The sequence below is a fragment of the Aotus nancymaae genome, unplaced genomic scaffold (genome assembly GCF_030222135.1).
Source record: "Aotus nancymaae isolate 86718 unplaced genomic scaffold, 86718_ANA_hifiasm-v0.15.2.pri h1tg000016l, whole genome shotgun sequence".
Lineage (NCBI taxonomy): Eukaryota > Metazoa > Chordata > Mammalia > Primates > Aotidae > Aotus > Aotus nancymaae.
This window is the reverse complement of record NW_026988428.1, coordinates 65,093,949-65,114,194: the sequence shown is the minus strand read 5'-3', so window position 1 is coordinate 65,114,194 and position 20,246 is coordinate 65,093,949. Positions and strand designations below refer to the sequence as shown.

The following is a 20,246-nucleotide window of genomic DNA, read 5'->3' as shown; positions in this document are numbered from 1 at the left end:
ACTCCCAGGGGACGAATCTTCCAGTTTAAGCAGCACCATTGGAGGAATAGAAAGTGACAGCATGTGAATTCGGTCGAGGTCTGGGTCTAATAAAGTTAGACTTCTAATAAACTTAGATTTCATGCTGTAGACAAGTTACAAGTCACTGAAACATTTTTAAACAGAGGAGTGGATTTGTAAATGCAATGTCTTGGAAATATTAATCAGGAAGCAGTGTGAAGGACGGTTTGGTGGGGAGAGACCAGAAGCAAGCTGCCAAGTTGGGTTGTGCAGTAAACCAGACAACGCAGTAAGGGCTTGGACCTCAAGAGTGGCAATAGACATGGAGAGGACAAAGGCCGTTCCCACCAGACTGTAAATCTGGATTGTGTCCCTCCATTCTCCCCTCACTTCTGCCCTGGAGGCTTATATTTAGAGAGCTGTACTCCTAACGTGAGACCCTGGGCTTTGTCTCAAAGGTAAAGGCAAAAGTTTCTAATGTGGACTACGTCTGCATTTATTATTAAACAGCCTTAGATGATGCCATTGATTGAACTCAAAGACCGTCTTCAAAAATTCCCCTCAAAACTCAGGGCTAGGAAGAAAAGTTCTTGTACTAATATAGAAATGTTTTCTTTTTTTTTTTTTTGAGAGGGAGTTTCGCTCTTGTTACCCAGGCTGGAGTGCAATGGCGCTATCTCGGCTCGGCTCACCGCAACCTCCGCCTCCTGGGTTCAGGCAATTCTCCTGCCTCAGCCTCCTGAGGTGGGATTACAGGCACGCGCCACCATGCCCAGCTAATTTTTTGTATTTTTAGTAGAGACGGGGTTTCACGATGTTGACCAGGATGGTCTCGATCTCTTGACCTCGTGATCCACCCGCCTCGGCCTCCCGAAGTGCTGGGATTACAGGCTTGAGCCACCGCGCCCGGCAGAAATGTTTTCTATATTAGTACATATATATAACCGGACAGTGAGAGCCATAGAAACCCATTATGTATTCTTCTTTGTCTTCACTACTAGTGATCTCAGAGCTAAATATTGTACGTTGTTTTAGTTTTCTTTGGCCAGCATTTAAAATTCTTTTGTTCTCATTCCTTCTTGCTGGTTTTAAGTACATGTTCTAATAAAGTCTTGACTGCTTGCACCCACATTCCCCACTCCACCATTCAACTAGCTGAATGACCTTGGTGTATAACTTAAGCCTTCTGAGTCTCTGCTTTTCTCATCAATAAAATAAAGATAATAATAGGACCTATGTTCTAGAATTCTTATGAGATAAATGAGATAGTCCTGGTAACAAAGGCCTTAGCACCTTACATGTCATTGTGGAAGCTTAACCAATGGTAGCTATTACCAGTATGAATTGGGTTTGGTTTCAGCATTCCTCTGCTTTTATAATAAATTTCCTTAGATCTTCTTTTAGAAAGAGAGCATGTAGGAGGTACAAGTTTGTTTTCAACAAGCAATTCTCGAGGGAACTAAGAGTGAGAACTCAGTCACTCCTGCCATAATGGCAGCAAGCCCTTCATAACGGATGTACCCCCACAGTCCAAACGTCATCCACCAGATGTCACCTTCAACACTGGAAATCAGATTTCAACATGAGACTTAGTGGGGCCAAACAAACCACATCCAAACTATAGCACCTAGGTATTGGGAAAGGTTCATGAAATGTGCCTGTGCTATAAGAGAAAACATCATTAGAGACCAGATTATTCCTGTCCCCAAGACCCCACATGCCTCACTCTGGAACAGTACAAGATGCACCCTAATAATATTTGCTTCTCTCAACCCTAGTTTCTTAGATTATGATGTCTATCTTGATATACTTTAGCTCATTAAGCCACACCATAGTGGGTGTGGGACCTATTGTTTCTTCACATAATATAGGTTGAAATACTTAGTCAAACTAAATTTTCAGTGGTGCTTGAAAATGGGGGACTAGAACTCAGGAAGGTGGTAAAAGCTGGATATATGGATTTGATCGCCCCTGGAAAACAACAAAAACACATGTTTGTGGTGGTCCTGGTATAAACAAACCTGAGCTGACAGTGTATAAGAATATAGCTTGGACAGCTACATACAGTACACGATACTTGATAATGATTATAAATGACTGTTACTGGTTTGTGTTTACAATACCTTTATTGTTATTTTAGAGTGTACGCTTTCTAGTTTTGTTTTGTTTTTGAGACAGAGTCTCATTCTGTTGCCCAGGCTGGACTGCAGTGGCATAATCATAGCTCACTAAAGTATTGAACTCTTGGGCTCATGCCATCCTCTCACCTCAGCCTAGCAAGTAGCTGGACAACAGATGTACCATCACACCCAATTAATTATTTTTATTTTATTTTTTTTGTAGAGATAGGTTCTTGCTCTGTTGTCTAAGCTGGTCTTAAACTCCTGGCTATTGTGATCCTTTTGCCTTGTCCTCCCAAAGTGCAGAGATTACAGGTGTAAGCCACATGCCCAGCCTCTGCTTTCTAAAAACAAAGCTTACTGAAAAGCAGATTCAGGCAAGATCCTTCATGAGGTATCCCAGAAGAAAGCACTGTTATCATAAGTCGTGGCAGCTTCATGCAAGTTATTGCCTCCGAAGACCTTCCAATGGGACAACATGTGGAAGACAGTGATATTGATGATCCTGACCCTGTGTAGGTCTGAACTAATGTGTGTGTTTGTGTCCTAATTTTTAACAGAAAAATTTAAAAACTAAAACAAAATATTTTTAAATAGAAAAAAAGCTTATATAATCTGTACAATTGTGTTTTTAATTGTTATTACGAGTCAAACAGTTTAAAAAATTAAAAGGTTTATAAAGTGAAAAAGGTACGAAAACTAAGGTTAATTTATTGAAGAAAGCAATATTTTAAGAAATTTGATGTAGCCTAAGTGTCCACTGTTTATTATAAAGTCCACAGTAGTATGCATTAATGTCCTAGGCTTTCACATGCATGCAACAGTCACTCCCTGTCTCACCCAGAGCAACTTCCAGTCCTGCAAGCTCCATTCATGGTATGTGCCTGTGTGTGGAAAAACCAACGCAAATGTGTTTTTCCTCTGCTCTCACACCACAACCACCATCAACATGGAAGACTTCTGTGACCAAATATAGGGGAATTTCTCCCCACACACCAAGCAAGCAAGCAGTTTTGGAGGGGACATCAGCTAGGTGTCCTCCAGTTCAATTTTGACACTGTCTACCTGGATATAGCATCAGATCCCACAGCTTGTGGGCTTAGTCTCCAAGACTCCTCTCCTTCCCACGATAGCAAGTTCAGGCCTCCAGAACATCTGACCGACCAGCTTCAAGTGGGGCTAGCAGTGAGTAAACCCTTCTTTGGGTTTGATTAATTTGCTAGAGTGCTCACATAACTCAGGGAAACACTTGTTTACTGGTTTCTTACAAAGGGTATTTTACGTGATACAAATAAACAGCTAGATGAGAAGATACATAGGGTGAGTCTGGAGGGGTCCCTAGCCCAGGGTCTTCTATGGGGTTGGAGTGTGCTACCATCCTGGCCTGGGGATGAATTTTGTCAGCCTCCTATCAGCGTCCACGTGTTCAGCTTTCCAGAAGCTCTCTGAGCCCTGTCCTTTGGAGCCTTCAATGGAAGTCATCATTGGGTAGGCATGATTGACAACCATATACAAATGCAACTGGACCAGAGGGGATGATCTAACACTAGTTGACTGAGATGAGGAAACCCAGCAAGGCCTATCCAGATTCTTCTTGGCCTCTCTGTGCAGCATTCCCTCCTCCTGAGGATGGGGCAGGAACCTCTCTGGAATGAAGATCTTATGATGCACAATCAAATTAGAGTCCTGCCTTGGGCAGGTGAAAGGAGAGCAGGACAAAGTCAGAGAAAGAGAGTCTGTTTTCTGAGCCTAAAGTGTTCCAGCACTATAACAAGACTATAATGAGGGCTATAGAAGTTATAAGCCAGGAACCTTGGACAAAGACAAATACTATAATGCTGTGGTGCCCTTTAGAGGCACCACTTTTATCTTTCAAACCATATGTTTACTGTAGCTTTTCTGTGTTGAGACCTTTAGAGACACAAGTACCATCATGTTGCAGTTATCTGCAGTATTCAGTATAGTCACATGCTGCACAGGTCTGTAGCTTAGAAAATGTAAACCAAAGAAAAACGACCAAGGTGAGTCCCAATCACTTTTTAGTAGGTTTATTTGCTAAGGTTGAGGACATGCCCAGGAAAGAACACAGATCCACAGGAAACATTGTGTTTCATGCTTTTTCCAAAGAGGGTCTTGGGACCCCAATATTTAAAGGGAAAAAGCCAGGTATTGGGGAAAGAAGAAGATACATTTTTTAAAGGGTGTAGGTAAATAAAAGGCAAGCAGTTGCATTCTTTTGAGTCTTTGATTAGCCTTCCCATGTAAGAGAGGGGAGGGGAACAGTCACTTAAGCATTCTTCTAGCTCAATGAATCTGCATTTTTACATAAGATTACAAACAGGGCAGGGGAAGCAATCAGATACGCATTTGTCTCAGGTGAAAAGAGAGATGACTTCTGTCTCGTATTCCATACCTGAAGATAAGTCAACAGTGTACATGATCAGGGTGAAATTCAACAGAACTGTTTTAGGGTAAACGTCTTGGGGGCCCATGAAGAATTTTCTTAGTTTTTCTTTAATGTTATTGAATCACTGTTGGCACTCCACAGCCCAATACAAAGGTTCTGACTCTTGACTTTTTAAATGCCTCAGATAAGCACTTTACTATAAGACCAAAATTAGGGATCAGATGTGACAAAAGCCAGCCATACCTAAGAATCTTTTCAGTTGAATGATTTTTGAGAGCCTTCATAGTTGCTATTGCTTGTTATCTGTCAGGTATCAGACTCTGTCTACCTTATTGCAGGCAAACCCCTGAATAGACTACCTGCCCTTTGCATATTTGCAAAGAGATACTTTATGTTCCAATTCCACCAGGCTGTTTTAAACTAATACTGGCTGGGTGCTGTGGCTCACACCTATAATCCAGACACTTTGGGAGGCCACAGTTGAAGGATCGCTTAAGCACAAAAGTTCAAGACCAGCCTGGACAACATTGTGAGACTCCAACTCTACAACAAATTTTAAAAATTAGCCATATGCAGTGGTACACATACACAGTCCCAGCTACTTGGGAGGCTAAGGTGGAAAGCTTGCTTGAGCCTAGGAGGGCAAGGCTGCAGTGACCCATGATCATACCACTGCACTCTAGCACCCTGTCTCAAATAAAAAACTGGTATACAGGGTCTTTATAAGTGGGGCTAGCAATGAGCAAATTATCCATGCATTGTAATAGTATTCCCTGTTTAATTGCAAGTTTCTCAAATATTTTAGTAAGATTTTTTTCAAAAATGGTAGAGGAATATTTAAATCTTTGGAGCAGTACAGTCTAGCTGTTTTGGAAGTTTGCTCTAGTCTCCAAATCTTGCCATTCAAATGCAAAAACAACTGGGCTTTCTCCTCAATTAGTAGCCACAGAACAAAAGCATCCTTTAATTCCTATGCTGAGAACGAGCCATAATCCCCTGGGATAGCTGTAAATAGGGTATATGGGTTAGCCGCTATTGGGTGGGTATCTTGAACGATATCATTAATAGCTCTCAAATTTGTACAAATTGATGCCAATTGGAGTTTGGTTTCTTCACTGGCAAGATAGAGGTATTGTATTGAGACTGTAATGATTGAATAAGTCTTTGCTTTAGAAACCTGTGTAATCCCCCTGTATGCCTTCTAATTCTTTACCTTTTAAGCAGTGTTGTTTTTATGTGGAATGCTTGCTTCTTTTTTAAATTCAGTGTGCACAGGCTAAGCTTTGACTGCTAGTTCAAGTTCCCTGTCTTCCCAAACAGTGCTACTCACTCTATTGTAGACTTCCAGCAGGAATGGTTCTTGAGTTATTTTGTCTGGCTGAATCACCAGTGCCTGTAGGCACAGGACATGTTTGGGTGTTACCTGGATTCTTAGATGTTGTTTCTCAGGAGCAAAAGTGACTTCAGCGTTTAATATACATAACAAATGGAATAGGGCAATCTGGCATATGCAGAATGCTATACCTCAATTGTATATCCCCCAATTTATATTCTTAGGGCTTAAGAAAGAGTATCTGTTGTAACTTCACAGTGACTCCAGTCTTGGCTGGAAACATTGCTGCAGTATCAACCAATAAATCAATCATTTTGTCCCTGTGAATTGTACCCAGGGCTCCTGTAGGAAAATTATTATTGCTCTGTTAAATCAGGCGGAGGCCCTGCGCCCCGTCAGTCTTAATCAGAGTCACGATCCTGCTCCACCATTTGCTTCTGGCTTATATTTCCCTTTTCTCTCCCTTGTCTTTTTAGTTACCATCTTTTCTCTGTAGCTTATGAGGGCACGTTTCTTATGTCCAGATTCCCCTACTGTCGGCACACTGGTCCTTGTCTAGGGGCTCCTTTCTATTTCACCCCTCATTCTTCTCAGGCTCTCTTCTGCCTCTTTGAACAGTCTCCACAAAATGGTTGCCTATCTAGCTTTTCTTGTTTCTCTATCATTGAAGACTGTAAGCAATATCCGCAAACTGGGAAGGGTTCATTCCAACAGTGCCTTCCTGCTTTTTAAATTTTCTCTTAATGTCGGAAGCACTTTGGCTGATGGAAGTTATATTTCAGAGCCTCTAGGTCAATATCTGAATATTTTCTGTAAGCCTGATATACTTGTTCCAACCAAGCGGCTGGGTTTTCATTGGCCTCCTACCAGAAGTCATGGATTTTTTTATTGAGGCATTATGCTTAGGCAATCCCTTTCTAAGAAGTAGTCCTCCAGTCAAGATATAGTCTCCTTATTAAGGTTTCATTTGAGTTTCACTAAGGAAATTGCCTCTTGGGTGTTGAGGGCCCAGCAGGGTCTTCCTGGTATAGCCTTCTAGCTCCATCATTTGCCTTGTAGAAAAATAACCTCCTTTTATCATAAAATTTAATAATGCTGGCCGGGCGTGGTGGCTCAGGCCTATAATCCCAGCACTTTGGGAGGCCGAGGCTGGTGGATCACGAGGTCAAGAGATCGAGACCATCCTGGTCAACAAGGTGAAACCCCGTCTCTACTAAAAAATACAAAAATTAGCTGGGCATGGTGGCGCACGCCTGTAGTCCCAGCTACTCGGGAGGCTGAGGCAGGAGAATTGCTTGAACCCAGGAGGCGGAGGTTGCGGTGAGCTGAGATCGCTCCATTGCACTCCAGCCTGGGTAACAAGCGAAACTCCGTCTCAAAAAAAAAATTTAAGAATTCTTGTACACCTGCTCTTGTGGAATCATGAGTAGAAAAAATACTGAATATTTCAGTCATCGGTGTAGATCATCCCTATTAGATGGGCTTGAATCTTTTCAATTTACTTAGTCAAAGGTGGAAAACAGTAAATAACTATAATAGTCTGGGAGCATGGCTCTGTGCATTTAATCCTCCAGCAGAAATTTGGCATAACAGAAATTGTTCTGCCCCATGCAGGTGTATGCTCTGGCCAAATTTAGTTGTTGCCCTGTCAGGTCTTAGAAGGTTAGACTATTTCTTGGCTACCTTTAAAATGAGGAGAGGGCTGGGCATGGTGGCTCATGCCTGTAGTCCTAGCACTTTGAGAGGCCAAGGCGGATGGATTGCCTGAGCTCAGGAGTTCCAGACCAGCCTGGGCAACACGGTGAAACCTCATCTCTACTAAAATACAAAAAATTAGCCCAGCGTGGCGGTGTGCGCCTGTAGTCCCAGCTACTCGGGAGGCTGAGGCAGAATTGCTAGAACATGGGAGGCAGAGGTTGCAGTAAGCAGAGATCACACCACCACACTCCAGCCGGGGTGACAGAGTGAGACTCTTATCTCTTAAAAGAGAGAGAGAGAGAGAGAGAGAGAGAGAGAGAGAGAGAGAGGAGGGTCCACCACACCCTGTAAGTCTGAGTTATCTGGATAATCCTCTGTTGGAGGGGGCAGAGGGTGGGGGTGACTCAGGATACAGTGCTGGTACTGCAGCTGGGGCCTCCATGGGAGCCTGCACAGGCATCAGAGCAGGCTGCGTTGGGCCAAGCACCTGCAAAGCCTCAGCATCATTTGCCTGTGGAGGGTTTATAGTTGACAAAACTACAAACCTATAAACTCCAGTTCCTTCTCAGATGATGGAGAGTGAAGAGGTTTTACCTGATTTGGTCCTGTTTGTACCATCAGCCAGCATCCTTTCTGGGAAACATGCTTAATATGTACCAACATAAAAGCTTGAATATAAGGTATGAGGTCCCAATTTCCTGATCTCAGATAGAACTGTTCAAGCTATATAACATTAAATTCAAAGAACCATGTAATGGCCACCTGTGTTCCTCATCTAACACATACGTTGGCGACACTGTATTGCTGTAGATTATCTTTTTTGTCACAGGGTTATCACTGTAGGCTGACCAGTCAGCCAATATGAACCACAGCGGGCTCTGAGAGGGGATTGATGAAAAACCTCCCATGGTGACACACAAACAAACACAACCAAAACAAATGAAGCACTTTTCAAACCCAAGCTTTCATAAAGGAATAGACTGAATAGACTGGTATGTAGTCACTATGAGTCATTTCTTCTACCAGTCGTACCACAAATGGTCCAAAGGCCCAAACAGTAAAGAAAGTAGACTGCTACTTTGCACCCCAGTAGACTTACCTGGTGGTAGACCTCACCAGCTCATCCGAAAAGCTAGTTTTCTTTCATCAACTAAAAGCGAAAGTAGGCAGTCAGCACTGATTTGGGGGAAAGGAAAAGTCTCCCTGAAGCAGAAAGCGTTTTGGCAGCCTCTCTTTGGCAGACTTTGGGGCTGTCTCTGTAGCTCCCTTTAACCATGAGTAGCCAGTGCCACGGAGCATTTGCTGCTAACCTCTGGTAATGTGAGTGAGTTAGCACTGACCTGCTGCCATCATCAATTGCTCCACCTCTTGGGAACCAGGAAGTCCTCCCAACAACATGGATGAGTTAGCCCTGGTATGATGCTGTGATCAATTGCTTTGTCTGTTGGGAGCTGAGAGGGTGCAAACAGCCCAGAGCACATGGCTTCCGGCTGGGCTTACCAAAATTTGTAACCAAACCCAGATCTAGGCCACCTGTTGCTGGCAAGCCAAAAGACTAGAGACAAATGTTGGTGAAAGGGAAAGTTAGCTATATTCAGAAAGCCAAAAACTCAAGGGAGGCTGTGAACGCATTTTCAGAGACCACCTCTCTGATCTGGGAGGTTTTAAGGGAAATTTGGAGAAGTGCAAACAGTGATCGAAGCATTTCATAAAAAGTTTTTGTTATGAAACCTGAACTAACCTGAAAATAGCCTTAGCTTTTTTCTTTCTCTCTTTTTAGACACAGGGTCTCGCTTTGTCACCCAGGCTGGAGTGCAGTGGTGTTATCTTGGCTCAATGCAGCCTTGACCTCCTGCACTCAAGTGATTCTCTTGAGTAGATAAGATGACAGGCATGTACCACCATACCTAGCTATTATTATTATTTTAGTTTTTGTAGAGGCGGGGTCTTACTGAGTTGCACAGGCTGGTCTCATCCTCCTGGACTCAAGCAATCCTCTCACCTCAGCCTCCTGACGTGCTGGGAATACCAGTCTGAACCACTGTACCGACTGATCAAAGCATTCTTGTGAAACATGTGCAGTCTCAGGCAGGCAGGCAGTCATTCTTTTCTCAGTTAATGTTGTGTGACCTTCTGCAGGTGCTGTCAGGCTATTCTTATTAAGCCGCTTAGCCCATTCCCAGAGTTGGCAGTGTATTTTATCTCCGCTGAAGGTCCTGTATGTCTGAGGCCATATTTAATGAATAATCTATAATCTCAAGAAAAGCAATAACCATATTCAAGCAAACAAGATTTTCTCTAACATGGAGTCAGTACTGTTCCAGTTTTATCCAATAGTGCATAAAATTTAGAAGCGGTGAAAGACATTCAGATTATGACCAACTTTCAAGATATAATATCAGTCCATTCTGGCCAATGTGGAAACAGGTTCTGTGGGCCTTCCACATCTTTCAGTGTTCGCAGAACCAAGTTTCAATAGCCTTAATATTTCATTACTTTTGAGAAAAAAAAAGTTGCCCTCTGACTTCATGCCAGAAAAACTGCTAAGCACTTTATGTTATCTCCTTAAATCCTCACAGCAATGTTGATAGATTAAGTGAATCCATCAGGATTGGGTTTGCCTGTGATAGAAAACTCACACTCCCTTGCCCCCTTGTGGACAAAGTTTTAAGGTAAACTGTCCAAAATGATGAACATCTCTGCTAGCATAAGTGATCTAGGTTCTTTCTGTCTTTTGGCTCTTCCACCTTTTAATGTATCACTTCCTCATGATGGTTTAAGATCACTGTTTAGCCCCAGGCATCATGTTTACATTCTAGTCACGAAGAAGACAGGCAGGACAGAAATGGATGCTCTTTAAGAACACTTCTTGAAAGTGCCATGTGGGACTCTGCCTTCCACTGCTTGGTCAGAGCTTGGTTACGTGGCCTCACTGAGCTGCAATGGAGGGTGGAAAACATTTTCTCCATTCCAGGCAGCCAAATGCATGGTTTTTTAAAAAGGAAGAAGGATATTGGAGGACAGTTCCACAGAGGTGTTATAAATACCATTTCGTAGATGAGAAATCAGGTGTAAGGAAATTAAGCTCTGACCTTTGAAGGAGCATAAAGAACAAGTCAGTAATGCCTGTGTTCTTTCCTGGCAGATTCACAGCTGGAGTCACCCCAACGGTGGCATCTGGCATCAGGGGAGTTCCCACAAGGGAGTACCCCAATCCATCCCAAGATGGGGACAATTGGAATCCCAAAGAAAGAAGCATTAGATGCCAGGGTGATTGTTTCAAAGCTTTTATTATGAAAACTTAGGTAGAAACTGAGTTTCGCCATATCCTCCAGATAGGCAGTTAGGGAAGGGAGTGCTCTACCTGGTGAGGTCTGCAGCACAGGGATCAGGGAATGGAGTTGATGAGCGATTAAGGCATTTGGCTCATGGCCTGGCCAGTTCCTTTCAGTGTTTGGGGCAAAAACCTAAACATCTTTATAGGTGTCTGGGAATGTTCAAATCCTCACCCTGGGTTCCAGTCTGCAGGGCAAAATGTGCAGCTGGTGGGGTCACAGAACAATAGAGGCACCCTGTCTTTCTCAGTTAGGACAGAAAAAGTCAGGGAAAACAGGGTACCCTTCAACTACTATGTGGTAGACAGGACAAAGCTTCAGAACAAGTTTAAAAAATAAATTACAATGGACTCCAGTTATTCCAACAATAACATAACATGCTCTATGGCAATCTGATGTCCTTTCTTACATGACGGGCCTGCAGTCAGCGGCACTCCACTGTATGTAACCCACAGCCCATCTTCTTATGTTCTCATCTGTAATCCAGATATGCTCACGTGAGTGTGGCAACCCTGTGAATTTCACCCACCACGTGTGGAGGTGGAAAAGGGAATTGAAAAGTAAACCTGATGCTGCTCTGCTGCCCTACTCTCTTCATGTGTCAGTGAAACCTTTCCTGAAAACTCAAGGAGATACTTCCAGAGCTGTTCCTGTCACTCAGGCTTACCCCTAGTATAAATACTGACACCCAACAGTTTCCTAGGGAGATAAGAGACAAGAAGCCTAAGGCATCTTCCAAGATCAAATCTACCTCCTTTGTCCTAATCCAAAGTTTTCCATCCCATGACAGCAAAGGTGGGAGAGTCTACTGTGAAGTGGCCTCATTGACATCCAGACAAACAACTGGAATAAGCTTTAGCCCCCAGTTCTAAATAGTCACAGTGACTCACATTTGGTTCATAGATAGACGCAGCTTCTTCAGGTGAGCTTTGGTGCTTGTGGCTCAGTTGACCTTGTTAACCAAAAAGTGACTGTGACATGTCTCAATTGATTACAAGTTTATTTAGCCAAAGTTGAGGACATGCTGGGTCCCTGTACTGCCTTATTCCTTGTTGGTCTCCTGAAAACCTCTTCTTAAGGAGGGCTCCATGGCCATCTTTAGCATCTCAGGGCAAATTAAATCCCCTCCTTCTAAGGGCATTTTCCTGTGAAGCTTTATTCTCTGTGACTTAAGGGGAGAGGGATTTTTAGAGGACCTGGGATGGGAGGGTTTAGAAGAGATGGGGGGATTCTCAGGGGTTTCCCTCTCCCCAGAAATACATCTCTCCATGAAACAAAACACAAAGCACCCAGCACAGTGCACAACACACAGTCAGTGCTCATAAAGCATTGGTTCTCTCTCTGCCCACTGCAGTTGGTACAAACAACATTCAGGGTGCCAAGCGTTAAGTTTGGTGAAGAAAAGCATAGCCCACGTTCCAATGCCCGGGGCTGGTCCTCAAGGCTAAGGGCAGCTCAGGCCCTGGCATTGCTTGTACTGAGAACAGGCCAGCACGTCCTGTGCCCTGTGGTCCCCAGAAATGCTGTTGCCTGCCTGCTACCACTCTGCATCTCAAGCTCATCCCCCTGTGCCTCACCAAAGCCCACTCCATCTCCCTCCCCTCCCAGTCCACCTGGAGCTCCCACCTCTCATCTTTCCTTCCCACTGCAGGGCAGGTGGGAATCTGCAGGCGTCCCCGACAAAGAACTGCCTCTACCCTGCCTGAGATGCTCCAAGCTAGGGGCACTAATCCAGCACTCAGCTCCGAGAGGATGGACTGGGATCTTTCCCTGATGCCTTCTGGAGTCTGAGGATAAAGACAGAGGGAGGCACTGAGCTGAGCACAGACAAGAAAAGGAAGAGCTCGTGGCTCAGAGCTAAAGAAGATAGGACCCAGTGAGCAGAGGAACCTTGACCCATAGGGAAAGACATGTTCTGGTGTGGGAGGGTCTGGAGTTCAGGAGGGATTCAGGCTCAGTAGGGACTCAGACTCTGCCCTCTGCTCAGGAGAAGAAACCCTCCTAAGTGAGGTTTCTTCTATGTGCCTTTACTTCAGGGAGCTGGTGTCAGTATCAAGGGCACCATCAAAATAGGATGCCACAGACATCTCAGTTACGCCAAACTAACACCCAAAGGCCCGGCTATTACAGCTGGGGGTGGGAGGGCAGCCTCCTCACAGGCCTACCTTACCTTTTATGGCACAGCCCAAGACCCTTTGGTCAAAGCTGGCTCTTCCCAATCTCAAAGCGCCGTCTTATACAACAGGCCTCTGAGTCAGGCAGGGCATATGTCATTTCTATTTCATAGAAAGAGAAACTGAGGCATGGGGTGGGCTAAGTGACTTGGGCCAGAGGGTAAGTGAATTGGAGTCAGGATTCGGATCTCCTTGGATCTGCAGCAGACATCCTCCCACATGGAACCCTCTCCCTAATCTTAATGCTTCCATGGTTCCATCAAAGGAAAATGAGGCCACAGAAATTTCAGGCATGTTCATGTGTGTGTGCGCCTATGTGTGTACACATGTTCATGTGTTTGTGCATGTGTGTATATGTGCATGTGTGATGCCTTTCTTGCTGAGGGAAGGGGAGGTGGGTTGGCAGTTCCTGATGATTTTCTTTATCTTGAATATTGTAGATGCTTTTCCCAGGACAGCCAGATAGCCATGGTGTGTCAGGAGAGGCATCAGAATGAGACCTATGAAGTGAAGATGAACAATGACACAGAGGCCTGCAGTGAGCCCAGCCTGCTGTCCACAGAGATGTGAGCTCTGCTGCCCTCTGCCCAGGCTGGCCTGGGTGTGGAGATGGGTCTGGGGAGGCAGGGGCAAATCTTCGAGATCCCTCCTCTGGGCATGATTTGTAGGAGGAGAGGAGATCACAGAGAAAACACCTGCACAGCCTCTGTCATCTCCTTAGTAGAATGGGAGCCTCCATCTCTCTCTCTTTCACACACACACAGACACACACACCTCCTTAGTGGAATGGGAGCCCCCATCTCTCTCTCACACACACATGCACGCGCACACACACACACCTCCTTAGTGGAATGGGAGCCCCCATCTCTCTCTCTCTCTCTTACACATACAAACACACACACAGAGCCCTTTTTAGTTTGGCCTTTCCTGACCAGGAAAACATCTAACCATGGTTTCTTAAACTTTTTAGGCTATAACCAACAGACATAAATATATTTTCTGGTGACAGTGCACACATACATATATTGACAATTAAACAAGTGTTTCATGACACTACTAAAAATAAAGCTGCCCAGAAGAGGGCACTGGTGGCAAATCTAGGCCTGAGATTATTTTGCCCTTGCTGGAATTTTTGGAATATTTTAGCTGCAGATCTAGATGCGTTAGAAGGTTGTGGCATCCATTTGGCTTTTAAAAGCCAGCTACGAGAGAGGAGGGGGCTGCAGCCCCGGCTGAAGGGCAGAAGGAAAAAGGGAAAATTCTCCTCCAAGAAAGCAGACCAATGTTGCTTAGACCCTAGCTCTGATCACCCTTCTCTCAACACTCTGCATCCAAGCCTCATCCTCGGGTTGATCTCTTCTGCCCTTGACGGCTCTGTTCCCAGACGTACTGGATTGAAAAAATTCATGTCCATCCAGAACCCGGAATGTGACCTTGTTTGAAAATAGGGTCTTTGCAGATGTTACTAAGGAAAGGGGAGCTCACAGTGGATTAGAGTGGGCCCTATCTAGTCCAGTGATTGCTGGCTTTATTAAGAAGAGAACACACACACACACACACACACACGAATGTGCCCTGTACAAATGGAGGCAGACCTTAGAGTGGCCTGGATCTGTGTGTTGTCTCAGTTCTGGGCGCTCCCATGAACCTACAGAGACTGCAGGGTCTTCCTGAACATTGCCTGAGGAGGAAAGAGGGACTCAGAGGATTGTCCCAATATTGCCCCTCCCTCCTTCTAAACTCTGCTGGGCTCTCCCACTCCCCCAGGAAGGCTTCCCCTGCTAACTTCTGCTCTGCAAGTTGACCCCTACCTTTTCAAGTGCCACCTGCCGCTGTGAACTTGAATGGGTTCCTCTGTTCTTTGCACAAGGGCAGAAACGTCTACCTGGGGTGCACCTTGTCCTAGTGGCTGGGACTTTCCTGACACACAGCTCCCCCCATCTGCTGTGGAGTGGTCTCCCTGACATCTGGGCAAGCAACTGGAAGAAGCTTCAGCCCCAGTTCTAAAGGTTCACAGTGACTGGTGTTGAGACAGTCCCGCCTTCTGCAGGTGGATTTTGCCGCTGGCCTCAGTTGTCCGTTTATAGACATTACCTATTGTGAGGGGCTTGACTTTCACCCTCCTGCCGTACCAGTGTGGTAGTGCATTTTTTATTCTTTACATTTTACTTATATTTTATTCATGTTATTTCTTGTTCAATTGAAGATATACTTCTTTCTGGGTGTGCCTGTGGCACAAGAGGCTTTTTGAAGGAAGCTACTCAGGTGACTCAGCCTGGAACGGGGGCAGGCTGCGAGGGGGCATCTTCCTGAGCCCTCAGTCTGTCATCCATGAGGGATGGGATGGGCTCTGGGATCTTGTTCTTGACTCCTGGAGCTAAAACCAGAATGAGGCCAACTCAGACTCTGAACCCTAAACACCGCCTCCCCAACCCCCTTCTTTCCCACCCCATGCCACATCAGCATTGCACAGCTTTGCTTAGAATCATGTTTCCACTATAAAAGCAATATTTGTTTCACTGTAGGAAATAATTAAATCACAACTTTTTTAAGGAAAAGAAGAAAAATCACTCACCCCAGAGATAACACTGCTAATATTTGATACCTGTCCTTGCAGTCCTTTAAAAAAAAAACCCTAATATTGATAGACACAGATGAGGAAAGTCCCAGACATTAAGTCACACGTCCACGTCCCCAGGCTTCTGACTCATAGAGCTGGTGTGGAAACTGATCTGGCTGGTTCTGAAGCCCCTGCTTTTCCATTTCACCACTGACTTGGAGGAGAGAAAGGACCCCGAAATATCGTTTAGTTCAATACTCGACTGTCTGGTCAAAGAGCTCATAGTGATACATACAGGAAATAAGGACTGAGGTCAGCTAGGCATTCCCTCTGAGGAATCAGTCATTCACCATTCTCTCAAAAATAGCTTATGCAAAATATGATCTCTTAACAGGCATGGCGTTCAATTCCCTGATTAGGTTTAAGTCAGAAGGCGAACACCTCAAGGACAAGTGTTTGCAACAAAAAAGGCAACAGCAGCACCCTGGACACTCGTGTTGGGACATTCCAATGTGCACATGCATCTTTAAGCACAGAGGCACTCTGAAGATGATCTACAGAAGCAAACGTTCTTTCTGTTTTGTCTCTACATCAAAGGAAGGAAACTGTCACATGGAAAACAGGAACAAATAATTTATAACCCATTTCTGTTTGGTCTGAGAATGAAATGATTACCCTCACACCCTATCACAAGCACCCGTCACCCCTCCCTTCCTGCTTAGAGGAGTTAACAACTGGGCTTCCTGGAGCTCCCATCCCTCTCAAAACCCTCAATCTTGACTGTGCCTAGAAGACCCAGGAGGATTCTGGCCCCACTGCTCTTCTCTCATCTCATCTTCTGCGCTTCTTTTTGCTCTCTCCGTGATCATCATACTGACTTCTTGATCCTTGAACATGCCAAGGCCTCTTCCATTAGAGAACCATAGAGTTCTCTTTCTCACTTCCTTCAGGTGTCAAAGAAAATATTGTTTCAGGACCCTCCAAGTTTATTACACCCAGAGGGATGTTAAGCCCTGAGACTGAGTCACACCACCTGTTTCCAATTCTGCTTCTCTGATTAGAGGGGAACTCTCTTCCCCATTGTTACCCTTCTGTGAATGACTAGGAGAGACAAGAGACCAGGCCTTCCCAACTATGAAACCTGTATCTTTGTTATAGATTAACTGCCTCCTTTACTGTCCTGTACCTAACTCAGACCAGATGACACCTGAGATGCCAAGACTGTTAAATCTTCAGTGAGGAAGGTTAAATCTAGCTTTCCCCAAAGAAAAAGACCACCTTGACTTACTAGATCATTTAAACAATGCATTAAGCCTTACATAGGAAGATGCTGAAATTCTGTTAGGCTTTCCCAAGCTTCCTCTGTGTAAAGGATCCCAAACTTCACTTTGGAACACAGACTTCCATTCTGTGGAATCTGGGCTTCCTGGACAGGCCTGTCCTCAACCTTTGTGCTTGAGTCAACTCTGTTTAAGGTAGATTCTGACCTTCTTGAGTCCTTTAGGTTAACATAGGTCTCTGGTGAAATGCCTCCTTATTGGAGACGACATCTCTGTCACCTCACCCTCATACACTGCTCAGCCCCTCCCCTTGCATTATTTTCTCCGTGGTGCTTCCCTCACATGGATGTCCTTGTTGAGGGCCTGCTCCCTCTCCTTGGCTAGAATGTAAGTTGCACGAGGCCAGGGACATCAGCTTAATTCAGTGTGGTGTCTCCAGGGCTTAGAGAAGCACCTGGCACACAGGAGGGTTTCAATAATTAAGAAATTAAACCGCAAGGGTGGGAGTCAGCAGAAGTGCACTCTATAAAACACAGGTATTGGTGTTTGGCTCTTGGTGCTAAGGAAGGCCATGAAAGATGAGTTCAAATTTCGCTTCTGATACACATTGGAAGTATCAGCTCCTCCTTCTCCATAGCCACAACTCCCACTCCCTACCTCTTTTCTTTCTCAGGACTTTGGGAAGATGAAAAAACGATGTTAGGTAGGGAACATGGGCTGTAGAAAGAGCCCGGAATTGGATTCTCTTACTGGTTTTCCCAGTCATTCTCTATGTGACCTCGGACAAATGGCTCAGCCTCTGAAATGGGTAGGGTTGGAAGTTAGGATGGGTAAATGAGAGTGAACTGGCAATCTCTGGTGTCTGGATGAGTTGCTCACACCCTCTCTGTTCTAAACAATCTCGGAATCTCTTTTATCTCAGAAATTTGTGCCTAGCTTGCATTTTACCCTATAATTTGTCCACTACAACTTTTTTAAATGTTTCAATTTTAAAAGAATATGATTTTAGAAATCTGCGCCAAAATAGTTATCGATGAAACAATAAGAAGTCTGAGACCTGATTCACAATAATTCTGGCAGGGAGACAGTGTAGGTGAGGAGATAGAAAAACACAGGTGAGGTTGAGTTGCTGTAGCTGGGGAATGAGCGCATGGGAGTTGGTGACACCATTTTCTATACTTCTGTAGAGCACTGAAAACACAAGTGAAAATCTTTGCGGCCCTAAAAAAAGACAAGATCATGCATTTTTCAGGGACATGGATGGAGCTAGTCGATAATACTTAGCAAACTAATACAGGAACAGAAAACCAAATACTGCTTGATCTCACTCATAAGTGGAAGCTAAATGCTGAGAACACGTGGACACATAGAGGGAAACAACACACACTGGGGCCTATCAGAAGGTGGAGGGTGGGAGGAGAAAGAGGACCAGGAAGAATAATTATTGGGTACTGGGCTTAGTACCTGGGTGATGAAATAATCTGTACAACAAACCCCCGTGACACATGTTTACCTATATAACAAGCTTGCACATATACCAATGAACTTAAAATAAATGTAAATAAATAAAAAGAAAACAAAAGAAAAATTTAAACCACCTAGAGAAAGAAGATCACCTACAAAGGAACAAAAATTAGAAAGACCCCAAACTTCTTAACAGCAACAAAGAAAGCCAGAAAACCATACTATATGATACCTTCAAAGTGCCAAGGAAAACCAATTGTCACTCTAGAATTGAGTCAACAGTGATCTTTCAAGAATGACAGTAAGATAATATTTCAAACAAAAACTAAGGGAGCACACCATCAAGATAAGAGCACTAAAGAAACTTTTAAAATTTGACTGTGGGCTGTAGCGGAGGTCCCCAGGCCTTGTTCTGGCCGGTCTGCAGAGCTTATAGCTTGCAGTGAACGCCGAGAATGAAGTACTCAGACAATTCCAGCTGAGCAGGGCTGGAGGTAGCTCTTCTGAGAAGAGTCCGCCCCAGCATCTGTCTTCCAAGTATTTGTTGAAAGGGCTTGTACTAACTACAAACATCCACTAGATGGCCATTTGAGGTGGGTTAATGAGGCGCGTGTGACCTGGTACACACTCAAACTGCATTCTCAGGAGGCTGTTTTCAGTGTTCCTTATCACACCACACACTCCACTCCCTGTCTTGTTTTCAGGGTCAAGGAGTTTATTCTCAACGCACAAATAAACTACACACAGTGCCTCAGTATTTTTCCATGTCTGACCTCAAATGCCTTGTACATAAGCTTGTATGTTGCCGTGCGCCCCCACCACATGGTCTGGAGCTGAGCCCCTGAACATCGGCTGGGTGTTGAGGCCCAGCCATGCTGGCTGTCTCTCTGTCTGTTCCACCCACACATCTGCGGCCCGCTATGGTCTGTGCCCTGACGTGGGCTGACTGTGGACCCCTTGTCCTCCTGCCCGCTGTGTCTGTTTCTTAGCTTATGCCTAGGTCTGGGTTTCCCACGCCTGCCTGCTCTGGTGATTGAAAATGATGACTTTAGCCTGGGGTGCAGCCTCATCGTCAGCGCTCAACATGAGGCACCTCGTGTGTTCCCCATGGCACATTTACCTCGAGCTCTGTCAGGTCTCGAGAAGCAGTGATGTGCTTGGGTCACCTCAGGGCGCGGGGCTTGTGGTAAGGTCAGGCACAGCAATGCGGGCGTCAGCCTAGCTCGTCTAGAGAACTGGAGCACCATGGGGCTCAAAGGGGCCTGGGGTCAAATACCGATGGCCGTGGGACTTGGCTCTGTCTCTGCTCCTAGCCCCACTATCTCTTCAGTCTCCTGCAGCTTAATGCCAGCCTCCGTGTGTCTTCTGGCTTTTGTTTTACTCTCTCTTGAAACCGCGTCTTCTGACTCCCTAAGAGGGAGCTTGTGATTGGACTTGCAGGACTGAGTCCCTCAAGGTGGCTGCTGTCGGCTCAGGCACAGCCCCACGTGAAGCCTATTGCCAGGGTATTAGTACCACAGGGAGCAAAAGAGGCCACGCCACGGCTCCCATCTAAGTCAGAATCACTCGCTCCAGATGGGCAGTATTTAAAGTTTGAAGGGAATGAATTACCGACGCTAACGAAAGACCGCCTTATGTGAATGCGCTTTGGAGGAAGGAGTGTCGGGGTCTGGAAAGGAAGAGAAATCAGCCGCAAAGGAAGCCCTTCATGGCCAGCCCTTGAGGACAGGGGAGGAGCAGGGGCCATGGAAGAGAGGGTGGATGACAGTGGCATGTTGGCATTTCTCAAGTGGGAGACCAAGTTTAAAGAGGGGCTTCCAGCCCTTCACCAAAAGCACCAGATGAATTAATGCACCTTTGGTGGCTTCAGGTTGG

The 20,246-nt window shown here is 45.1% G+C and overlaps 1 protein-coding gene across 1 annotated transcript in view; it reads left to right on the top strand.

Annotated features, from left to right (window-relative positions):
* Positions 1-20,246, top strand: part of LOC105731140 (ovostatin-like) — a 112,080-nt gene that overhangs the window by 1,085 nt on the left and 90,749 nt on the right. Inside the window, exon 2 of the mRNA XM_064377479.1 lies at positions 13,508-13,633. Within this exon, the coding sequence (XP_064233549.1) occupies positions 13,536-13,633 (98 nt within the window). The 5' untranslated portion in view covers positions 13,508-13,535. The remainder of the gene's footprint in view (positions 1-13,507; positions 13,634-20,246) is intronic.